General features: G+C 42.2%; 2 protein-coding genes across 3 annotated transcripts in view; one reads left to right on the top strand and one right to left on the bottom strand.

The window, feature by feature from the left end:
* Positions 1 to 6606, top strand: part of ACAN (aggrecan) — a 42019-nt gene extending 35413 nt beyond the window's left edge. The window contains exons 16-18 of the mRNA XM_088148686.1: positions 668 to 812; positions 2412 to 2594; positions 4922 to 6606. Coding sequence (XP_088004812.1) covers positions 668 to 812; positions 2412 to 2594; positions 4922 to 4998 — 405 coding nt within the window. The 3' untranslated portion in view covers positions 4999 to 6606. The remainder of the gene's footprint in view (positions 1 to 667; positions 813 to 2411; positions 2595 to 4921) is intronic.
* A 587-nt stretch (positions 6607 to 7193) lies between these two features.
* On the bottom strand, positions 7194 to 21980 carry HAPLN3 (hyaluronan and proteoglycan link protein 3). Of its 2 annotated transcripts, none has more exons than XM_007427153.3 (6): positions 21840 to 21939; positions 21020 to 21128; positions 12459 to 12595; positions 11640 to 12008; positions 10148 to 10450; positions 7194 to 9101 (listed from the first exon to the last, which is right to left on the bottom strand). In XM_007427153.3, exons 2-6 carry the CDS (start codon positions 21067 to 21069, stop codon positions 8821 to 8823), a joined length of 1140 nt encoding a protein of 379 aa, XP_007427215.1. In that variant the 5' UTR covers positions 21070 to 21128; positions 21840 to 21939; the 3' UTR covers positions 7194 to 8820. The 2 variants fall into 2 exon arrangements, with proteins under 2 accessions (XP_007427215.1, XP_007427214.1); XM_007427152.3 differs by having other exon boundaries at positions 7196 to 9101; positions 21020 to 21131; positions 21840 to 21980.
* Positions 21981 to 21989: the final 9 nt, after the last annotated feature.

Below are 21989 nucleotides of genomic sequence, written 5' to 3'. Positions count from 1 at the left end.
AATATAAGGAAACACTACATGGACAGGAGGAAGTATGGGAAGCAGCTATGTTTTGTAGCATGGATGCAAATCACCATTCTTGTTCTAGAAGTATATTCCCTGAGTCCCCAGATCTGCCTAGAGCAGCCCCCAGAATCCACCAAATAATCGTTTTTAAAGGAGGGGAATGATTAAATATACAGACAGTTATCTTATTCACTGTGTCTATTCATTTTTAATAATATTGAGATTGGTACCAAATTAAATCAGTATTGGTCTTGGCTCCAGCCCTTCTTTTATGTCCTGGAACTGCCCCTTTTGGAATGTAGCCCTGGTATATCACTCAGAAGCCAAGGTAGTCCTTGGTCCAAAAAAAGGTTGGGCATCTCTAAGGTAGGATGGATTGGGCATTTCCCCCCATTAAAATTCCTTCCCTCCTTCATCAAAGGTGCTTGTGATCCATAATGGAAAATGAAGGTTTGGTGGGAAACTGGAGCAGTCTTAAGTAGGAAGCAGGTTATGACCCTCAAATTCCAGCATTATAGAGCAAGACTTGCTTATGGGGAATTTGCAGCTGCTTCTAACTTTTTTTTAAAAAGGAAAACTATGGAAAATCTAATGTCTTCTCCCTCCACCCCCATTTCATCTGACTCTGTTTTATTCCGGCTTTCTTTTCCTCTTTTCTAAGCAATACGAGAACTGGCGACCTAACCAGCCGGATAACTTTTTTGCCAAAGGCGAAGACTGCGTGGTAATGATCTGGCATGAGAAGGGTGAATGGAATGACGTCCCTTGCAATTATCACCTCCCATTCACTTGCAAAAAAGGAACAGGTGAGGCTCAATGTCCTGCTCCAAAGGGCTCACAGTCCAGTCACAGTCCAAGGTTATCCCTGCAAAAGGCTTACATCTGAGCAGTCAAGGTCCAGAGGATAGAGTGGTATGGCACTGTCAGGATTGAGCAATGATTAAGGGCATTATGCAGTGAGGCAAGACTTGGAGGAAAGACATGGCAGATCCAAGGACAGGCTGTCCCAGCAGCTGAAAATGAAATATTGAAAGCTACTGGCCCTGATCCAAGTACAGCAGATGCTAATCATAACCCGTTATAGGAAGTGGGCTTCTTGGAAGCAATAACTCACTCCAAGGATGCCACCACATAATGAGGCTATTCCCAAGTAATTTAGCATTTCTTCATTTGGACTTCTCCATGGCACCTGCATTATTTGGGTACAATTCTCTGCATCATATTTAAACCTATTCCGTGCCTTGTGTTATCTTCATTCTTCTCTCTGGGATGACAATTTGAGAAGGTCATAATCCATGTCTTCTGGAGATAATAAGGAAAGGTCTTAGCACTTCTCCAAAGCTGTTGGTTTCTGGCCTAATGTTTCAGTCAGCACCATATAACTGGGGCTAGTCTGTCATTTAAATTTCCTACAATGCTTCCATGCCACATTGGACTATGACACTATGGGAAATTTAGGCATAGCCACTAGTTACAGTGCTGGTGGCCACCAAGCAGTTGTTTCCCCAGGTCTCTCTCAAGCCACTCCTGGTGTCCATCACATATTCTTTGTAATATCTAAGGAGTTTCTTAATTTCTTCTATAACAAAGTCACATTGTTCATACCACTGATTCAGTTCCCACTATAGTGCCTTATCACCTCAAAGTTGCCCTGTTACTTTGGGATACAGCTAAATATTATCCTGTCGGCACTCAAATAGCAAGACCAGATCAAAAACTAGTGCAGCACTTTTTATGGTAAGGTCAGTGGGCCAAAACATAAGGTCAAGTTCAGGGGTTGAAACTTAGAATTAAACATGAAAAATTAAGATTCACAGGATTGAGCAGCAAAGTATTGTCTGGTCTAAGTAAAAGTCAGAATTTCCAGGAAACTAACATGGTTTAGAGTCCAGGCACAAGGTCATATTGATACTGAAAGTTTTCAGGCCCTTGACTGTGTTTATACCAAGCATCCATGATCTCTCCCCAATTAGAACCTGTACCCATTGCAGAAAAAGGATTACTTGAGAATAATACCAGATTTCTGAGTACACTATTATTCCCAAATAAAACACTGTTCCCAAAACGTTCTTCCAACCACTCTGATATTCCTTCTCTCATCCTTTGTCTCTGTCCTTCAAGCATCCTGGAGGTTGTGGCTTTGGAACAGGGTTGAGAAATGAAAGGCAGTAGAAAATGCTTTTATCTGAGCCCTAGCACCGCTGGATCAGACTTTCTAGATTCTTGACCCAGCCCTTATTTTCCCCTCCTCTTCAGAAGAGGATTCATCCAAAGAGGCCATGATAAACATTGAGAATGATGCTGGTGACCAGGGACTATAATTATTGTAGCAACTAGGAGCATCATGTTCACTGAAGGATGCTTTGAGCAGAAAGCAATTTGAAAGATGTCCTTTTCTCCACCAGTTGCCTGTGGAGACCCTCCTGCAGTTGAGAATGCCAGACACTTTGGCAAGAAGAAGGACCGCTATGAGATCAATGCCATGGTGCGGTACCAGTGCCATCAGGGTTATATTCAGCGCCATGTGCCCACCATCCGATGCCAATCAAACGGGCACTGGGAAGAGCCGCGGATAGCCTGTATAGATTGTACGTAATGTGTTCTGGTGAATTTACAGAGTTTGTACTCATAGCCCTTTCACCTCTAACAAATAGAGGGAGGGTATTTCAGCCCCAATGGAAATTTACAATAATTCTTATTCGAACAGTTTAGATAGATGCCTTATGTTATATTGGTTCATTTAATTGTCTGGATTTGTATGACCATGGTTTATAAACCAAACTGACTGGGTTCTGACTAGCCAGCTAGGATGCAACCATCTATATTATGTATTTCTGGATTCAAAAAAGGGGAAATAAAGTTTTGGTAAAATTTGCCTTGGGTGGCTAAGTGAAGTAGACAACTAGGGGAGAAAACAAAGCAGTTCTGTCGAAGGAGAGATGCTATATTATCTTATGATAGAATTAGAACTATAATAGACTCCTTGCTCTCTCTCTACCCTGTTCATACTATTTGCATCAACCACCTACTCATTTGTAATGTTCTTTTAATTAGGAGGGAATTCCCTGAAAGACTTTCCACAAATGAGATTTAAACCTGCTTTCAATTAAGACAATGCCTGCATTGGGGTAGAAGAATCCCTGTGTACTAAATTTCTGTTCTAGCTTTTCTTTCCTTGTTAGCAACGATCAGATGATTCATTCTAACATTCAAGCTGCTCCATTAAACCTCTTGATACATGGGAAATGCTCTTGACTGTAGCTTTAATATTACAGAGATTATTAGTTCAAATGTCTCCTAGTCGAGCTGGACTGCAAGAGCTGACTGGTAATTGAGCCCCGAGTCTTTTAATTAATTAAAGGAATGCCAATAGTTGGCAAGTCCTTCTTGGCCAACATATGGTACTCAGCAAACTTCTATAAATCTTTGGTTTCTCAGAATTGTACAAGAACAGAGAGCAAGCAGAGGAACTCACAAGACAGGATGAGTATAAATTAAAGAAGGATAAACTAGTGGCCTCCAGGAGTTCTGGAATTCAACCTTTCAGCCCAGCCAATTGGTCAGTAGCAGGGGAATGTGAAGTTCTAGTGCAAACCTTATGTTCTCCCCCCAACATTTCCTGGAATGGTCATGTAAGCACACATTGCACATCACATGGCCATTCCAGAAAGCATCCAAAAAGATGGATGTAGGGTGTAGACTCCAAACTGAAGCAGACATTGGTCTGCTAATACTTACAATATGGCATTTTGGAGAAGAACAAAGACAAGAAGTTCCTAGTCCACAAGATAAAAGCCTGATCTTTTGCTGCATGGATTTATATTGGAGAAACTAAGAGGCAAAGAAGAAGAACAATCCTAAACTGCAGGAGGGGATCATTTTTCTGCCCAATTCATGCAATTTTTCCTTCCTTCAAATGTTGTACACTCTGGGGTCAACGTAAGATTGCTGTTGAACAGTTTTGTGTGTATATGTGCCTTCAAGTCACTGTTGACTCCTGGAAACTGCCTGGACTAGTCCCTGCAGTTTTCTTGACAAGACTTCGGAAGTGGTTTGCCATTGCCTCCTTCCAAGGGCTGAAAGAGAGGGACTGGCCCAAGGTCACCCAGCTGGCTTTGTGCCTAAGGCAGGATTAGAACTCATGGGCTCCTGGTTTCTAGCCTGGTGCCTTAACCACTACAACAAACTGGCTGTCTATCTGAACATTACTCTAACCCAACTGGAAAGTTTGAGCTACACCCCAGAACTGCCTAGGTTGCATGGATCTTTATAGTTCATCTGAGCTGGCTCTTTTATTAGAAATGGTAGAATAGCCTTCTTCAGATGTTAGATTTCTAGGCACCAAGAAAGTCTTGGACCATTTTCTACCTTCAACATAAAAAAGGGAAGGGGAGCTCCTGTTTCATTTTAAGTCATACAGTCAAAAGTTTAAACTTCCATAAGTCTTAATGATTACAAGGCTTCATTTACGGGTGCTCCCTCACCCACCCGGCCCCCCAAATTAGCCCCCTTGCTCGTCCATGGGACAGGAACAGAATTCTCTCTGTCAATCCCTGATCTCTCTGGCAGTCCCAAATGTTTTGGGAAGGAGGGGTGGAGGGACAGGGGGCAGGTGGGACAGGACCTGCTCCAAAGTGCACTAAGAAATCCCTATCTGACTAATACATCAACTCCCTGTGCCCCAAAGGTAAGAAAAAGCACAGCTGTGCAAGAGCAAGGAATCTGGCACTGTAGCATGTTCGTCATGGGCAGCCAGAAAAACAACATGCTACAGCCTCTGTGGTGTTTTTCCACAGGGAGAGCGCAAGCCAGAGGGAGGGAAAAGCTCAGTCAATCTAGCTCAGGACAAGCTGGGCCTCTGTAGCCATCATTCCTGAGTAACAAGGTCTCTTTTCTTCTCACTCTCCTCCCACAGCCTCCACCTATAAACGCAGACTACACAAGAGAAGTTCACGGACCCGATCAAGGACCAACGGAAAGATGACGGCATGATCCACCCTTTAAAGAGAGCGATTTGAGCGAGAGAGAGAGAATTTATGGAACAGTTATATTAACAAAATTGATATATTTTTTGTTGTTGCTTTTGGGGAGGTTCTCATTATATAAGGAATAATGTGTATATATAAAGAAAAGAACAAAAAAAGGGAGAGAAAAGAACCCTTTGCAAAATAGGAAGCAAATATGATTCCAGCATTTTTTTTTTTTTTAATGATTGCTAGATCCAACTATCTTTGTGCCTTTGTGGGAAAAGGGATAGGGAGGGTTACAGAGGATGTGGGTTAAGTTAAATAATAGATTATCTGGAGGAGGAGGAGGAGGAGGAGGAGGATCCTGATTTTTATCCTACAAGAAATATAATTTTTAAACTGCAGAGTGGACAAGTATTTTTTAACACCCCACCCCCCAAATCTCTCTTTCCACTGTTGCAGCAAATATCATGGGATTCAGCGGGAGCCACAGAGAGGAAGTGAGCATATAAAAGAGGAAGCAAACGGGGTCAAGGCATGGTAGGGAAAGGGTCAGGAAACCTCTTTTCCAGCTCTCCCAACACGTCGGTGCAAATAGTGATTGCTTGTTTTGGATATGTTCATTCCTTTAAATAAATGCAAAATGTCAAATCACGTGTGGAAGTTGAAATTAGCAAGAGCATCAGATCAGCTAAAATGCAAACAGGTAAGAAGGGGGCAGCACTAAACTCCACACCCTACTGCTTTTTTTGAGCTCCAGCACTTCCTGGTCAGACTCCAGTGGTCCTCGCTGAAACTGACATTGCATCACCTCTGACTCATTCCCCCTCCCTATTTTTATTTTTTGAAATTCCTTGAGGAACTGGAACAGGGAATGGGCTAGAAGCAGGCTGGGGCTAATGATAATGCTACTTCATATGCCAATATTTCTTCTTACTGCAATTTCCTTTCCCAGGACACAGCAAAGCCGCTCCCATCCTGAGATGGCATATTCTCTCTTACAGGGAACTGTGCAGGGCACTCGGATTCCCTGCATCTATTTATATTTTTTAAGTATATATATTATAATAATTGAAAACAGAGAGGAAACCAAGGAGTCATTTTTACAATAACTTAAATGGACTTGCCAATGTCTCTGAGATGCTGGTAGGAGCCCAGCTTTGGGTATGTGCTATATATCCAATGGGGAAGGAGAAACTGGGGCAAGGGAAGGATGGGACTGGGGAACAAAACCAGTAAGAGCTTTTTATTTTGCCAAAAAAAAAAAAATCCATCAAGGAAAAGAGCCCCAGAATTTTTTTTCTTTTCTGGAAAGCTCTGTGCACGTAAAGCAACTCTTGAATGAAAAAGAGCCACGCCTATTGCTGTCAGTGCTATGGTGAATCCTGTACAATAAAAGTTGTTGTAATTTATCCTGGCTGAGGTGCTATTTGCATGCACTGTGGGTGGGTGGGTGCACCTGGGTGCATGAGTGTACTTGACCATTTGGGTGCACCACTTGTGGGTGCTCTAGTACAAGTCAACTGCCCTGCTCAGTCATGTCCAAAAGGAGATGACAGCTAAGACCCCATAGCCCAGAGGATCCACATGGAGGAGGAGGTGACAGGGCCTTCAAAAGATACACCTAGCATCAGTCTTGATGAGTTGGCATTGCTTGCTGCAGCATCCTCTTGTTTTGTACACCTTTTTATACTTTGTACCCCTTTAGTGGGTTGTTTGTAGACATTTAGAAATGCTCGTCCAATTGTGCTTGTCCTTATGGTTACATGGTTCTTATTCCCAAATCAATGTATTTTCCATTTAACAGCATGGTGGTAGAAATCAAACTCCATTTTATATTCCTGAAATCGCAAGTGTGTCAGTAGCCAAGTGAAACTGGGGAAGTAAATGTAAAGCATGCCATGGCAGTGAGTGGGGAGAAGGTAGTTGGGGCATTATGACCAAAGCAAGCAAGCAAGCAGAAAAGTAAGAGGAAAGAGACAAAGGTACAATTCTCTAATAGGTCCTCTGTTCTGAAACAAGAAAGCAAGGGGTCAACATCATTTGGGCTTAAACACGATCATGTCCTCCTGCAGTCTTAGGCTGACTTTAACGGTGAGAAGAGCGAAGCGACCTCTGCAAATGATTTAGACTCTCTACATAAAGAGGGTGTTTAATTTGATTTCAATATTTAAGCAGAGCATTTCAATCTGTGCTGTAAACAGCAGAGACCTTTCATTAGTCATTGGTGCCCCTATGAATGCAGCTCATTCAAAGCTCCTTCCATCAGCCTCCCAGTCTTTCCTTTGGCCCCTCCACACCCCCACATTTCCTTCCCACCTCCTGTCCAAAGCATCTCACTTTTCAACACTTTCTTTCCATTCTGCTCCAAAAGGCTCAGGTTAAGCTTGGTATCTCACGACCACCTCAATGCTATTTCTGTTCTGTGGAATCTGGTAGAAAAAGGGCTTCTGGAACCGTTTAGGGTTGGTTGTTGGACAGCTTCTGCAATCAAGATGGAACAAGGCACTGATATCCACGTTATTTCTTTGTGTGGTTTCCTTCAAAGTTTTATTAGCAGACATCCCAGACACCCCATCTTTAAACACCACAAAACAATGTTCAAGACACCTTTGACAATACAAAAGGTACAGAAGCAAAAGCTTCCCAAAACAATGGTTTGGTTGCAGTGTCCTAACAGAGTTTTGCTTGTTCTGCATACGAAAAGTGACAAAACAAGACAAGACGGCTTAGTGAGATGTGTCCATCCAGGCCCAGATTTGCCCATCCTTTACAGCAAGCTGAACATTGGACTGCAAATAACAAGAGCGCTGATTCTTGTCTTCTCCTCAAAGTGGCCTAATTCTTAAAATCAAATTTGGAAGAGGTCTATGTGTATGTGTGTGCAAAGATAGAAACTTGGATTCATGCATTACTCGAAGCCATAGTTTAACTATGGTTTACAAATGGCTGGGTTTGCACAATGATCTATGCCAAAACCAAAGAAATACAAGATAGCATAGCCTATTGTATGAGCCCAGTCATTCCACTTTCTTCACTTTACAAAAAGATGGGAGGAGGAGATGAATTGGTGACATCACAGGCACTACCCAATAAACATATAGGTCCAGTTCAGCGTTAAACAGAAGGAATTATATTTTCCCCAGTTCATGTTGACAACCTGAAGAACAGGAGAAAGGATACTGAGAAACAGCCCCTTCTGCATCTCCTTTTGCCCTGAGATTCTTGCCAACAAGCCAGAAGGCAAACAAACCTTATTTCTGATCCTTCAATGCCTATTAAGTAATAATGTAGTCACTTACCATACAGTGTCCTGAGATATTAAAATAGCCAGTTCACTTTGAACGTTGCAAATATTGGATCACTTAAGATGAGATCATATGCTACTAAGAGTTGGGAATGTCACACTGGACCAGGAATTCCTTTCTCAAGACAGTTCTTATAACAGCTGCCTAACTGGTACTTCAGATGGCTTCCTAATCCCATTGACAGATGTTGGCAGGAGCCCATTCCAGAAGACATCATAATCAGATGAGCAAACCAACTCTTCTCCCATGTACATGCACCATCCCAAGTTAAGCTCAGGTTTTCCAACCACATGATTAAATGGGCAACAAAGCTGGAAGCTCATAGGATCAGTACTAAGGCAACTCAATTTCCACCTCACAGCTTGTGCAGCATTTTCTGTTTCATTACAAAAAGTTTTTTAAAAAAAAAAAAACCCACAGAAGAAAACACAAACTTGAAAACATACAGTTAAAACAGACCCCCAGAGACTGGCCCTTTAAATAATAAACTCTAGGTGGTGATAAAAAGGACACTGTCCACTGATGAAGGAAGCTTTTCCTTAGCTCATCTTGTAACAGTAGACTCCAAATTTCCCAGTTTGGGGAAAGCCAAAGCTTCGGACCCCTGGTTCTGGTGGGCCACAGTTGGGTCGGGGAGAAGCGATGGGGTAGCGCACACTGCCATCAGCCAGCCACCCAGCATCACAACGGTCCAAGTCCAGGAACTTCCATGCTGAATAGAGCTGACCCACCTTGGCAATTTCACCCTGGTCATCCTGGCATGCTTGCTTGGCTTCTTCTAAGGTGAACTTCTGATTGTGATCCAGATAGTAGACAGTCCCTATTCAGGTGGGCAAAGAATATTTTACTGATACTTATATATTTTTTTAAATCAAATATAAAAACAAGTCAGCATTGCGAAAAAGAAAGAGAATGAATGTATTGCAACTGGCTAGGTTTGCATACCGTGCTAATTCATCAGTTAAGTTTATTATAATCAAAAGAGCCAAATGTTGGCTAACATAGTTTATGTTTTGTTAAACAAGCCAGAGGGGCACAGATGACACATAATGCTAAACCATAAACAATGGTTTGTAAGACGCATTGGATGAGTTCCTACATTGCATTAACCCAAAGTTTAGAGTGATAAGCAAGTTGCATCACTGTAAAAGAGTGTCCTCTTATCTGTATAAGATGACAGCTTTAAACAGAATATTGGCTGGAGAGGTTGGGAATTGTTGTCCAACAATATCAAGGGCACTCACTATGTAATGGAAGATTAAGGTACCACCAGAATGAGATAAAAGCAAAATTGTAGTGGAGATTGATTTCAACCCAAACTAAAAGCCAGACAAAATATGTAAAAAGGGTGGCTTATTCAAAGTTTTAAAGAGAGGGAACCAGCCCCCTCCCTGTGGAGGCGGTTTCAAAGCTTAGCTCCTGTGTTAGAAAAAGTCCCTTATATATGTATCTGAAAGTGAAGCCTCTCTTAGGTTGAGCTACAAAACACAACCCAATGGAAGAACATTTTTAATGAAAAAGATATCAGATTCCATCCCTTACCTCTTTAGCTAAGACAGACTCCTGCCTACAACGGATCAATGGTCTGCCTTTGAAGGTAGCCCCCAGAGTAGCTCCCTATGTTCCCATCAACTGGTCCAGTCCATAGTCTAGTCATCTGGTACTTTCATTTGAATTAACTGCAGTTTCCAAGCCACCTTCAAAGGCAGACCTGTGTACAGGACAGACTAGTAGCCAATCCCAGATGCTATCAGAACATGGACATCAGTCATAGTCCAGAAAGAGAAAAGATCCCTAGTCTGCTACCTCTTTCTCAACACACCTGCCTCTAAAAATAGTCACTGCCCCAAAGATAACAGCACTCACCTTTCAGAGCAGAAGAGAAACAAAAGACATCAAAATGATGGAGGTTCTTATGACGTTCTCCATAGCTTCTGATACCAGGTTCTAAGTGATTCCCACCACAGGGTTCCCGAGGTAATGTGATGGGGTACTGGACTGTGCCATCAATCAGCCAGCCAGCATTGCACCAGTCTAAGCCTTCCATCCAGGACTTGAAGAGCTGGTCAAAGGAGGCTATGACCGCATCCTGATCTTCACAGCTCTTCTTGGCTTCGTGGAAGTTAAGCTTATAGCGTCCATGGGGAGGCTGATAAGGAAAGACCACTCCTGAATTGGGAAAAGTGAATGAATATAAATGGAAAGACCACTGAATGTGTGTGCATTTGGTACTGGATAATCCAACATTCAAATCAAAAAAGTGGAGGGCCACATTGATCTCTGGAATTGGAGAAGTGAATCAAACCCAACTTAAATGATCTTAGTTTGGGAAAAGATCGTGTAAAACAGAGGTGGGCAACCTGTGGCCATCTAGACCCTGTTAAACCAGAACATTAGCATCCCTCACCACTAGCCATACTGAAGGGAGCAGCTGGACATTTTGATTCAGCAACAACCAGACAGCCAAATGTTACCTGGTTTTTAAAAATATCTTCAGATTGCAGGCCACATATCTTCTCTCAGCCCACTTTGCAAATGTAGGATCTGGATTATGTCAAAACAATCACACAATAGGCTGCTTATGTCAAAATGATACCAATTTTATTCTTATGTAGCATTTTATCTTTGGATTCAGAGTTAGTCCATTGGGAAGTTAAGTTTGAAAAAAAATGACAGACTGCTGGTGACATCTGGTGGCCAGAAAGAGGAAGAAACTCTAGTTCTGGTGTTATCTGTTCACAAAGCAAAATAAATATTGTCTGTCTGTCTGTCTGTCTGTCCGTCCGTCCGTCCACCCACCCAGTTCTGCTGATCTTACTAAGCTTCTAAATAAAATAGCAAAATACCTTCTTGCTAGTCAAAATCCATCACTTCAAATGTCTCATTTTTGCATTCATAACTTCATTCCATATGCATACTAACTTTTAAAAACCTTACACAAATTTGTATGCATTTTTGCACCTCTTTCTCAAATAATATACATTTCTCCTTGCAGTTTTGTCTAGTGTACATAGCTTTCCCATATATTATATCCTTTAATATTTTTTTCAAGAATTTATCCATCTTTGTGCAATGTTACCCTAATGCGTCTTGGGGCATCTAGTTCTATGGCTTTGTTGTACTTTTTCCATTTATTTTTGCATCTGTATCCCAACTTATACCCTGAAGGCTGAAGACCACATACACAGGGATTGCCCTCCATTTTATCCCTACAACAACCCAGTGAGAGAAAAGGTGTCTGTCTCTCAACCTCATCCAGGAGCTCTGTGGTCAGTTGGGTCTCCCCGGTTCAAGACCAACTTCTTAACCACTTCATTACACCTCACTTGTTTAGTCACAACAGTGACATCCTACTCACCTTGAAGTTCTAGATCCACAGTCCCACTCTCATCTTCCAGACCATCAATGACTTCACAACGGTACTTCCCAGCATCGTGTAAGCGCAAGTCATTGATCACCAGGGATGCTTCATCAGCAGCCTCCTGCTGCAGATGAGTCCGTCCACGGAACTCGCCAAAGATACGGTGCTTTCGCCCAGATGCCACCAACACATCTCGCTCTTTAGTGTTGTCCTCCCGCAGCTTGGACCACTTGATGCGGATCCTGCGTGGGGCATCCAGTTTAGGTGCGTAGTGATAACGGCAGGGCAGCGTAACATTGGCACCACGGTGGGTAAAGATGGCATCATCAGATGTCTCAACCATCAGTCGAACACCATTGAACAGAACTGAGAAAAGAAGAAACAAAGGTCAGATGTCAGGCAACACACCTCAAAATACCAGTTTCAGGGGAACAACAATGGCAGAGAGTGTGTCTCCAGCTCCTGTTTGCAAACACCCTAAAGGCAAACAAAAGGCTGGACTAAGAAGGACCTTGGACTGAGCCATTAGCAGAGCCATTTTTACAATTTAATGTAATTTGCAAACAACTGCCATGGTGTAAAATGTGCACATTTCTTGTTAGGTCAAACAGTTCTCCAACCTAGTTGTCTATAAATCAAATCAAAGTTAAATGGAAAACCGTGAAAGTTCAACCAAAGTTTTTATTTCCCTCCTGTAAACTCTAATATTCTCACTTTGGAGTCCTGATTTTTCTATGGATTTTTAAAGCAAATCAACTAGTTAATTATTTTCTCTACCCATCAGGCCAGGTACTAATTTCCCTGTCCAAACACTACCTTCTCCATCTCCTTTATCGTTCATGACTCGGTCATAGTAGAAGCCATTGTAGAAAGGGAGGCTGCCATAGCTACTCCCAGTCTGTAGCAGCATCACCGCCAGGGAGAAGAGCATCACTTGTGGAAGATTCTGGAACCTATCAATCAAAAGAGTGAGGGTAGAAACCATCCAGATTAATATAGATCTCACCACGTTGCCTCAGCAGGTAGCAGCATGAACCTGACCTTGGCTGATCCCCCCAAAGCTAAGCAAGATGGGCCATGGCATGGGACAGAAGGGCAAAAATAGTTAAGTCAGAGCACTCCCTCCCTTAGTAGTCCTCCCCTCAGGAAAGAGAATTGGGCATGGTGTATTCAGTAAGATGTTGTCAGATTTAAATAGGACTAAATTTCAAGAGAAAACTTTGTTGTTGTTGTTGTTCAGTCGTTAAGTCGTGTCCGACTCTTTGTGACCCCATGAGCCATATCGCACCAGGCCTTCCTGTCCTTCACTGCCTCCCTGAGTTTGCTCAGTTTCATGCTCATTGCTTCAGTGATGCTATCTAACCATCTCATCCTCTGCCGTCCTCTTCTCCTTTTGCCTTCAATCTTTCCCAGCATCAGGGTCTTTTCCAAAGAGTCCTCTCTTCGCAAAGAGAAAACTAGCGGTCAACAATTTCTTTGTATTGATGATTTGCTTCCTCCTAACAGAGAAGTAATCCATTTGGTTGAACTGAATCCTATTCAATCCAGTCCAACATCCAATTGAATGTGTACTGAATCTGTACTATGCTGAGACATTTCAAGGAAAAGAAATGTCTCAGTACAAACAGGATTTTTTTTAAACTCCCTCTTAAGGACTTGAGTTTATCCATGCTCTTCCTTCCCACCTCCAAATTCCTCCCTGACTTCCAGACCTCAAATGACACTTGGACATTTTTATATGTATTAGAAACTCACATCCTGTTTAAGGCGGCTTGCTTGTTTTGCATTTACAAACTGACATTTATTTGCATGCGGAGAAAGATAAGCATCTCCTGAAAAAAATTGTTCAAAGGATGGAACATGATGGCCCCTTCCAATGTCATGACTTTCTGAAATCATCCTTTTTTTTTTTGGAAGGTTATTTCTCTTCCACCTGAATTCATTGATTCCGCAATAAACCACTTTTCATGGTTTTTCTTTGGCGTGGTTAATCTTTTTTTTTAATTTATTTATTTAGATGATGCAAGTGTCCTTGAGAACCTTACTACATAGAAGTTTACAGCTAAGGGATAAAGATTCCTTCAAGTTGAGCTCAATTTCTGGTGACTATACAAGGATGATCAGTTCCTTGGCAGCAGTACCAAAGTGGCTTATTATTTCCTTCTTCAAGGAAGTTTTACTAACTTTTCCATCTAGCCTAAAATTCTGGAATTTCCTGGTGTCTCCTCCAAGTGATCCTGCTTAGCCTTTTTATGATCCTCAAAGGTCAGCTAAGTGATGTTCCCTAGTTGGGCAAAAGTATAACACATTGCACTAAATAAATAAATGTGAAATAGAAAACATTTGGAATGCTTTTATGGCTTTCCAAATGCCGTAAAACATTTTAATTCCAAAGGTTGCTGGGGAATTCTGGGTTGTGAAGTCCACCTGTCTTAAAGTTGCCATGGTTGAGGAACCCTGTCTTACAGAACAGATTTATATAACCTGGGTCAAGGACAGCTTAAAGCTGAGAACCCTAAGTGGTTTGCAACACATTTTTTTTCCAACCCTTAGCATTGGAAGAGCAGACTCAGCAGATGTCTAAATGTTAATTCTGAAGGTGTCAGAAGAAGAAATTATTTTTAAAAAGCAAAAGCTTCTTCTAATTGAACTCAACCCTGGGTGATTATGTAGACAAATCCATGGAAATGGGATGGAGGTGAATTGCCATTGTCTTCTTCCAGAATTTTTTTCTTCCCGGTGTAGCCTTACAACCTACAGATTTCCTATCCCACTACTAACCAGCCCTAATCCTGCTTTGTTTCTAACCCTGCTCCAGGTCAGGCAGCTGCTTCCACCTGCTGAGATATAAATAGATTAAATAATAGAAAAGAAATCAAATCAAATATTGGGGACCACCCACTTTTTGGAGGGTGGTCCAGAGCATGCTACCTAAAGGTGAAATGTGGCTGTCAGCCTCAAAACGATTGTGCACCCTTGGGTGTAAGCCCTCACATACAATCAGGTATGGTGAAGCATCTTCAAATCCCATTCTTTTGCAGTGAAGAGCTAAGCATGCCTCACCTCCCACCCAAAAAATTAATTGGATGGAAAAGTGCTTCACCATGACTGCATACTATCTTACAGATGGCGCAGCTGATTAAAGTAACACAAATGTGTCTTGATTTCTCCTCCAGTGCAAGAATGAATCTCTTTTTCTCCTTTTTACAGTGCAAAATTATTGCAAGTTGCCTTGTGTGGTAAATTGAATCTCAAAATACTGTTCCTTCCTGCCAACAGAGGGCACTTTGTACCCGTCACTAGCATGTCCCTGAAACTCTTTTACGTAGACATTCGACTTTTTGGACTCCTGGCTAGGCAAAGATTTCCAATTCGTTTCAAAATTGCCACCTCCCTGTCTGCACCAAAGAAGCAGCTCTATAAACAGGATTTTTTCCCCTCTCTCTCTTCTTACCAAAGGCCTCAGATGGCCTTTCCCATCCTCGCCACACATTGCAGAAATTCACACACTTGGCTTCTTGCTCACGGAGCCTAATAATCACTGCCCTTCTCAGCCCTGGGAACTTTGGAAAGATGCAGAAAGCAGTCATTATCCTAACTGCAAGCTCATATGCCAAATTACAGCAGAGATATAGCCAAAATATCACAGAATGCTTACTGTTGGGAGTGGGTGGCAGAAAACCAGGAGGATGGAAGGGAGGGTATCAGAACACAGCAAAACTAGCTGGCGGGCGCCTTCAATAGGAGCACTCCAAACTGCAGTATTTTGTAGGCCCCATTTATCAATATTCTGGAGTCAGGGGACAGGATACCCTGATCAGCTGTGCTATACCCCTGGTTTGCTTAACTGTAATTTCTTGAATAAGCCACAGCAGAGCGGGTTGCTGCACAGGCGGAGCCTTGGCCAGGTTTAACAACCCACAGGGACTGAATTTGCACATGTTAAGTCTAAACCAAGCCAACCACATAATGGCTTTGTGCAATGTGTGAACCCGGCCACATTTGTTTCAATGCAAAACGCCTGGAGTTAAGTCCATGTGTGCCTAAACTAAGGGTAATTATCCTTATTACTACTGAGATGCGCTAAAGACGTAGTTCACTTTTATACCAAAAGTATTTCCTTTCCAGCTGAAACACAGTAAGAACAGCTTTCTTGCGCAGAGATCCATCTGCCCGTCTTTCTGAGCTAACAACTCAGTCCTGTGCAAGTTAATCACTGCTAACTCCAATGTACTCTCATGGAACTGAGCCCTAGACTATCTCACTGAACATTTGTACACATGTTTATGGAGACAAATCCTCTTGAGCCTATCAGGATTTAGGATTTCAGCCAAACCTCCGTTTATTTAGTCCAGTGTTTCTCAACCTTGGCAACTTGAAGATGGGTGGACTTCAACTCCCAGAATTCCCCAGCCAGCCAGAGTTGAAGTCCACCCATCTTCAAATTACCAAGGTTGAGAAACACTGATTTAGTCCCTTGAATGGAAGATGCAAAAGGAGCGAGATCCTCCTATCCATGATGCTATAGAAGCAAACATCCATCTTTTACAAAGGGCAGGAGTGAAATAAGGTCCTTTCCAACTCTACAATTTTAAATTCAGAACAGTGACTCACACAGCAGAGGACAGGCATCTTCATCTATAGCATTAGTGAATGGGGTCAAAATACACTTTCATTTTGACATTTAAATCATGCCAGTCTTCTACTGCATTTATTTATTACATTTACAGCCCATCTTTCTTCCAGAAATTCAAGGATGTGAGGGTGCCCCCGTAACATTTTATCCTCACAACAACCTTGAGAGATCAATTAAACTCAGGATCCGACTGACCCAAGGTTAGCCTGAGATGACACCTCTGCATATATATTATGCATACATCCTGTGCATGGTTTATTAGGGCTTTGAATGTGCACCTCTTCGTTCTTAGCCCAATACCCTAAACCAGTGTTTCTCAATTTACCCAGCATGCTGGCTGGGGAATTCTGGGAGTTGAAGTCCACACATCTTAAAGCTGCCAGGGTTGAGAAACACTGTTCTAAACCCAGCTCTTTAAAAGAAACAACCAATGCAGGAGGCAAGATGCAAGCAAATAGATATTTCTAGGAGAGATTTCCAAGCAATGGGTGCTAGAGTGACAAATTGATCTTGTCCAAGAACTAGCATCCATATTCTTAAAGCAGAACTAAGTTGAAAGTGGCATCTTCAAATTAAGCAATAATGTACTGAATCTTAGATTTGCTACTGCTAATGAACATAATAAGACGCACATTTGCCCTGAATGGCTGGCTTGTCAGCGGGAGCTACGCATGCTTTCAAAATGATTCAGAAGAGCTCTGGACTTCAAGTGAGCTATTGCTCTTCATTAAAGCAGACCAACTTCCTTGCAACCCTGAAACATGAAGTGTGCCTTTAGGAGTAGATTCCTTAAAGCAGTGTTGTCCAAACTTGGCCACTTTGAGTGGACTTCAACTCCCAGAATTCCCCAGCCAGCCATGCTGGCTGGGGAATTCTGGGAGTTGAAGTCCACTCATCTTAAAGTGGCCAAGTTTGGACAACACTGCCTTAAAGCAAGGAGTTTTTCCCAGTCCTCTCTTCCATCTAAACATAGAAGAACAAAGTCCTGTGCTTACATGAAATCCAAACTCTTCTTCAGAGTCCCCGCTAAAGCATGCTTAGCCCTATTGTCATGTTAGAATGGCCTCATTTTAACTCAAAGTACTCATATACTCTGCTTTCACCTGAATCATTCCTCCCTTTGCTGACTCCTATGATATTCCCCTACTTCTCCATCACTACCTCATTTTTCTTGTACAAATTGCCATCAGAAAAAACATCCCTAGAGTGATAGAAACACTCTTATTATGGGAAACTGTCTTATTTCTCAAGCAGGCAAACAGCTCCCTTCTAGGTTTTCCTCTTTGAACAAGAGCTGTTCTTAAATTTCTTGTCCCAAGCTACAAATTCCTTTACAACTGGGGCGTAAGACAGAGACGTGGGTGGCGTCAGGATGAAAAGTCATTTTAAGTAAATCTACTTAATATTACAAATTGGAGAGTTCTAGGTAATTGCTAGAATGGCTTTGGTTGGAACTCTACCACTGGTCTTCTAAACAGAATCACTGGCTCTGGAATGGCCCTTTAGAACACAACAGGTCACATCTTCTGTGCTGCTAACCACATCTTCCCTTCCCCCAAACCTTTTATTTCTCAAAATTCTCCATTATAAATTGTGATTATGGTCTTTGGGAGGACTTTTATTTTAAAATCACCAGCACAATGCCTCTTCAAAGTTCCACCATTATTTATCATATAATAATAGCATTGACGAGGGTAAATTACATGTTGCCATTCTTCTTGGATTTCCCACGGAGAGGAAAAATCAAAGACATCCCTGTATGTTCTACCACTTTTAAAGAAAAAAGAAAAAAAGTTAACTTACAGGAATGATGAAATAAAACAGATGAGGGCAGGGGACACCTTTAAAAGACTGCCCAAACTATCAAATTGGGACTTAACATAAGAAGAATTATATATACTGCATACAGTCCAAACAAGATAATCCTTTTTATCGGGGGGTGGAGAGTAAAATGATTAACTTGCTCCTTTTGCTATCAGTTTTTACTTATTCATTGTACCCAATTCAGGGGTCCCAAGAGGATTCATTCAGATTTTTAACAGCCAAGTGTAGGTTAACGTAGAGGTGAGTCCCATAAATTTCAAGGAGCTTCTTCTGCAGGATGTAGTTAATCTTGCTTGATCTAAAAATCTAAACAGGGTGGACTTAGTACTTGCACTGGAAGCCACCAAGGAATCCCAGGGTGGTAAGTTAAAACAACATCCCTGAAGCCCTGGCAACTCCGTTTCATATTGTTGCCAAGAAAACTCCATGAACATAATAAAGTCACCAGGAATGCAGCTTGACTCAAATGAAACTTTGTTCCTTAGCCTAGTTTGTCTAACAGCACCTGGCCAACCTTGGTTTGTCTAAGAAGCTAAGCAGGGTGGATTCAGGTTAGCACTTAGGTAGGAGTCCAGAGAATCCCATGGCTGTAGGCTAGACTGGAAAGTTTAAAAAAAAATGTCAATAGGTAACAAAAGCAGAGCCTTATCAAGGTCAAGAGAAGTACATGCACATGTCCATTGTAGGAGAAGATCTGGTGAATGATTTGACCTGCAGCTCATGAAAACTTATTCGTTAGTTGGAAAAGGTGCTATCAGATTCCTTTTGATTGCCCATGATGCCCACAATACCCATGAAATTCCCAGGAGTCAAGTTAGACTCAAGGAAAACTTAGCCTTCTTTCTGGACTAAATATTGCAGCCTAAGACAGGAATGAATATGTCTGAGAGACTTCTGGGTAACTTTGCAGGAGATAAACAAGAGTTTCCAATCCCTGAGATTGGGCACGACTCTTTGCCCATTTAATTTGTTTAAATTGCCTGTTCGTAGTAAGAATGTTTGGGTAAATTGTGTAAAAAGTGTCCATTCAAATCTGGCAATAAAAATAAATTCCTGGATAGAACTATATTCTAGTTCTTCAAACTAGGCTTGTTAACTGCCAGAGCGATTAACTTGCATAGGGAAGACTCAGGATTCTATATAAAAATAAAGTAGATCACATAATGCTAACCTTAACTGTAATCCTGACCAAACTTACTTGGAAATAAGCCTTAGCGAAAAGTACAGGATTTACTTCTAAAGAGTGGGTTGCCCATTATGGACAAGGGAATACATTTTAACAAAATTAGCACACCATTAAGCAAACTGAATTGGGAAGTCAAGTCAGTTGCTGACATTCCAAAGTCAGTTTCTGTTCTGAAGAGGCAAGGGGTAAAAGTGATCAATTACAGAAATAAATAAAAGCTATCACAAGAATGGGACTCACTTGCAAAAACAGTAGAGCTAAAAGAACTCCTTTATCCCTTTTCAGTTGGGATCCATTAGTCTTAGCCTGATATTAAAAGGGTCACCAAAGCAGCAGAAATATATGGCCAAAATTAAGACATGGGCCCCCCCAATGCATACTTCAGTCAAAGATGAGTCTTGCATTTCCAAAGCTTGAGGAGTTCTGCATCTCAGAATAGTTTCTCTGCATCTCAGAATAGGTGGTGCCAAGTCAGAATGGAATTTTGGAGAGAAATCAAACACATCCCTCAGCTGATAATGGCTTAATTAGTTTACAATATATCTATCTACTGCCTTTCTTTATGAGAAGGAATCTGGTAGCACCTCTTCCAACTACTAACTTTTATTAAAAGGCACAAGCTTTCATGAAGCGCAGCTCACTTCATCGGATCCGTAGAGTTAATCAGAAAAGATGCCTTCAGACTCCTTCTGAATTTTGTTTTGTTCCCATAGATTAACATGGCTCTCCTCCTACAATGCCTTTCCTTATAGGATTGAGAAAAACTGCATCGTAATCTGGACTGGCTTAGATTTTAGGGATGAAAATGGGAGGTTTCCCATTTCTCGTATGAAAGATGTAACTTTTGACAAAAAGGCATTGGCATCTCCCATAAAGATAGAAAACAGGATACTTGACGTGAAGCAGCTTTTCAGACATTAGCATTTCAGGGTTATTGACAGATCCCAAAACTCATCTTGAAAGAACAGGGGCTGCAATCCAACACATGCTTACATGAGAGTGGAAAAAAAAAATCTGTGAACTCAGTGGGACATGTTTCCAAGTTTAAATATAAATGTAGAGTTGCTCTCATAGATTCCATCAGGAGACAGACAGTGCAAAACATCCAGCCATGTGTTTGCTTAGTTCATCCCAACCCATAGTCCAAATGGAAAGAGTTCATCACACCAGTCTAGTCACACAATGCATAGAATTCCCCAGTAGGAAGTGAAGGCATGGCTTATTGCAAATACCTAATCCGCAGTAGGTAAATGTTAATAGTTCAAATAGTCGTGCAATTTCACAACTCTTGGGTGGCAGTTTGACAGTGAATCCCAGGCTTCCATCCTACCAGACTACAATCAACAGATTATTCCTTTCAGTTCTCCCCTTCTAGGAAAATGGTTGTTATTTACATTGCTTTTGGCAAGTTTTCCCCACTCCCATTCCTTCTTCAATTCAAACTTATCCCAGGCACATTTGGAGACATTGTAATAGGATGCCAATGTTATGCCTGCTAACACTTTCTTTCATATCAGCACTTATCCTCCTGCTGTACTTAGATGGATTTCCATCCTCCCCTTCCTTTCCCATTCTCAGGTAGCAGCCCAGGTAATTTCATACTTACATATGTTTGCTCAGTCTTAATACCCTTCATTAAGGTGTAAGTGGCCCCTGAGTGCAAAGGGATGTTCCCAACAATGCAACATTATCAGACCATACATTTCAGTTCTCTTTGGCAGCGAAGCCCACCTTGATGATATGAGAGGCATCTCCATGCTTGTAGATGTCAGTCCAGTCATTTTGTTCTTAAGGTCAAGGTGCTGGTGGGATGAATTTCAAAACAGGTTGATCCTTCCAGCTGCTGTCCAACACAAGTGTGAAAAAGATCAAATAAAATCAACTTGCCAGGTTGAGCAGGGCAATTTCAATACAATATACCAATGAGATGCAGACAAGATGTTCCAAGGATCTTTTCCCCACTTATTGGTGGGGATCCTCTGCTTGTTGGACTTAGAAAAGAGGTTTACACCTCTGCCATAATCAGCATCTACGTTTGCCTCTCTGGCTTCAGTCCAACCTTACGCAAGGGTCGTGTTCCGGCAAGGTGCAGAATTACCAAATTAATCCATTTTCTGGGTTGCACAATACATTGAACTATACCCAGACCCAACCAGCTGAGTTCACACAACCAGCTAAGCCAAGGGCGGGTGGGGAAACAAACCCTAACTGAGATAAACCCTAACCAAGTAAAGGCTCTGTACCTACAACTGCTAGGTCTGTCGCTGACCTGATTCGGGGTGTGTGGTGTGAGCCTAGCCCTTACCCCAGCGAATTTCTCCCTACTTCTCCCACTCAGTAGCTACAGAACAGCTTCTCTGGCTGGCCGCTGGACCGCAAAGGGACTTAAAAGTGCGCGGGTGCGCTCGTGCGTCCCGCGCTCCGGTCCTACCTCCTCCCGGTTCGCCTCCCGTGGGATGAAAGGCAGAGTCCCAGCGGAGAGAAGAGGGGGGAAACGGGGTGGGACCGGGGGGGGTCTTTCTTCCACTCCTTCTCCGGATCTCCTACTTACGGAGCAAGAGGGCATAACCAGCGCAGCGTCCTGAACGGACTGCGAGCAGCAGCCAAGAGTTGAAACCTCCCTCCGCGGCGGGCGAGCGCAACTGAGCCGCCTGCAACTTTAGCGAAGTGGGTTGTAGATCCGCGGAGCGGGGCGGGGCGG

The sequence above is a fragment of the Python bivittatus genome, unplaced genomic scaffold, assembly GCF_059951505.1.
Source record: "Python bivittatus isolate LINGU-HERP-01145 unplaced genomic scaffold, Pbiv_v1 ctg000530_np1212, whole genome shotgun sequence".
In the NCBI taxonomy this organism is placed as follows: domain Eukaryota; kingdom Metazoa; phylum Chordata; class Lepidosauria; order Squamata; family Pythonidae; genus Python; species Python bivittatus.
This window is presented reverse-complemented; position numbering and strand designations above follow the sequence as displayed.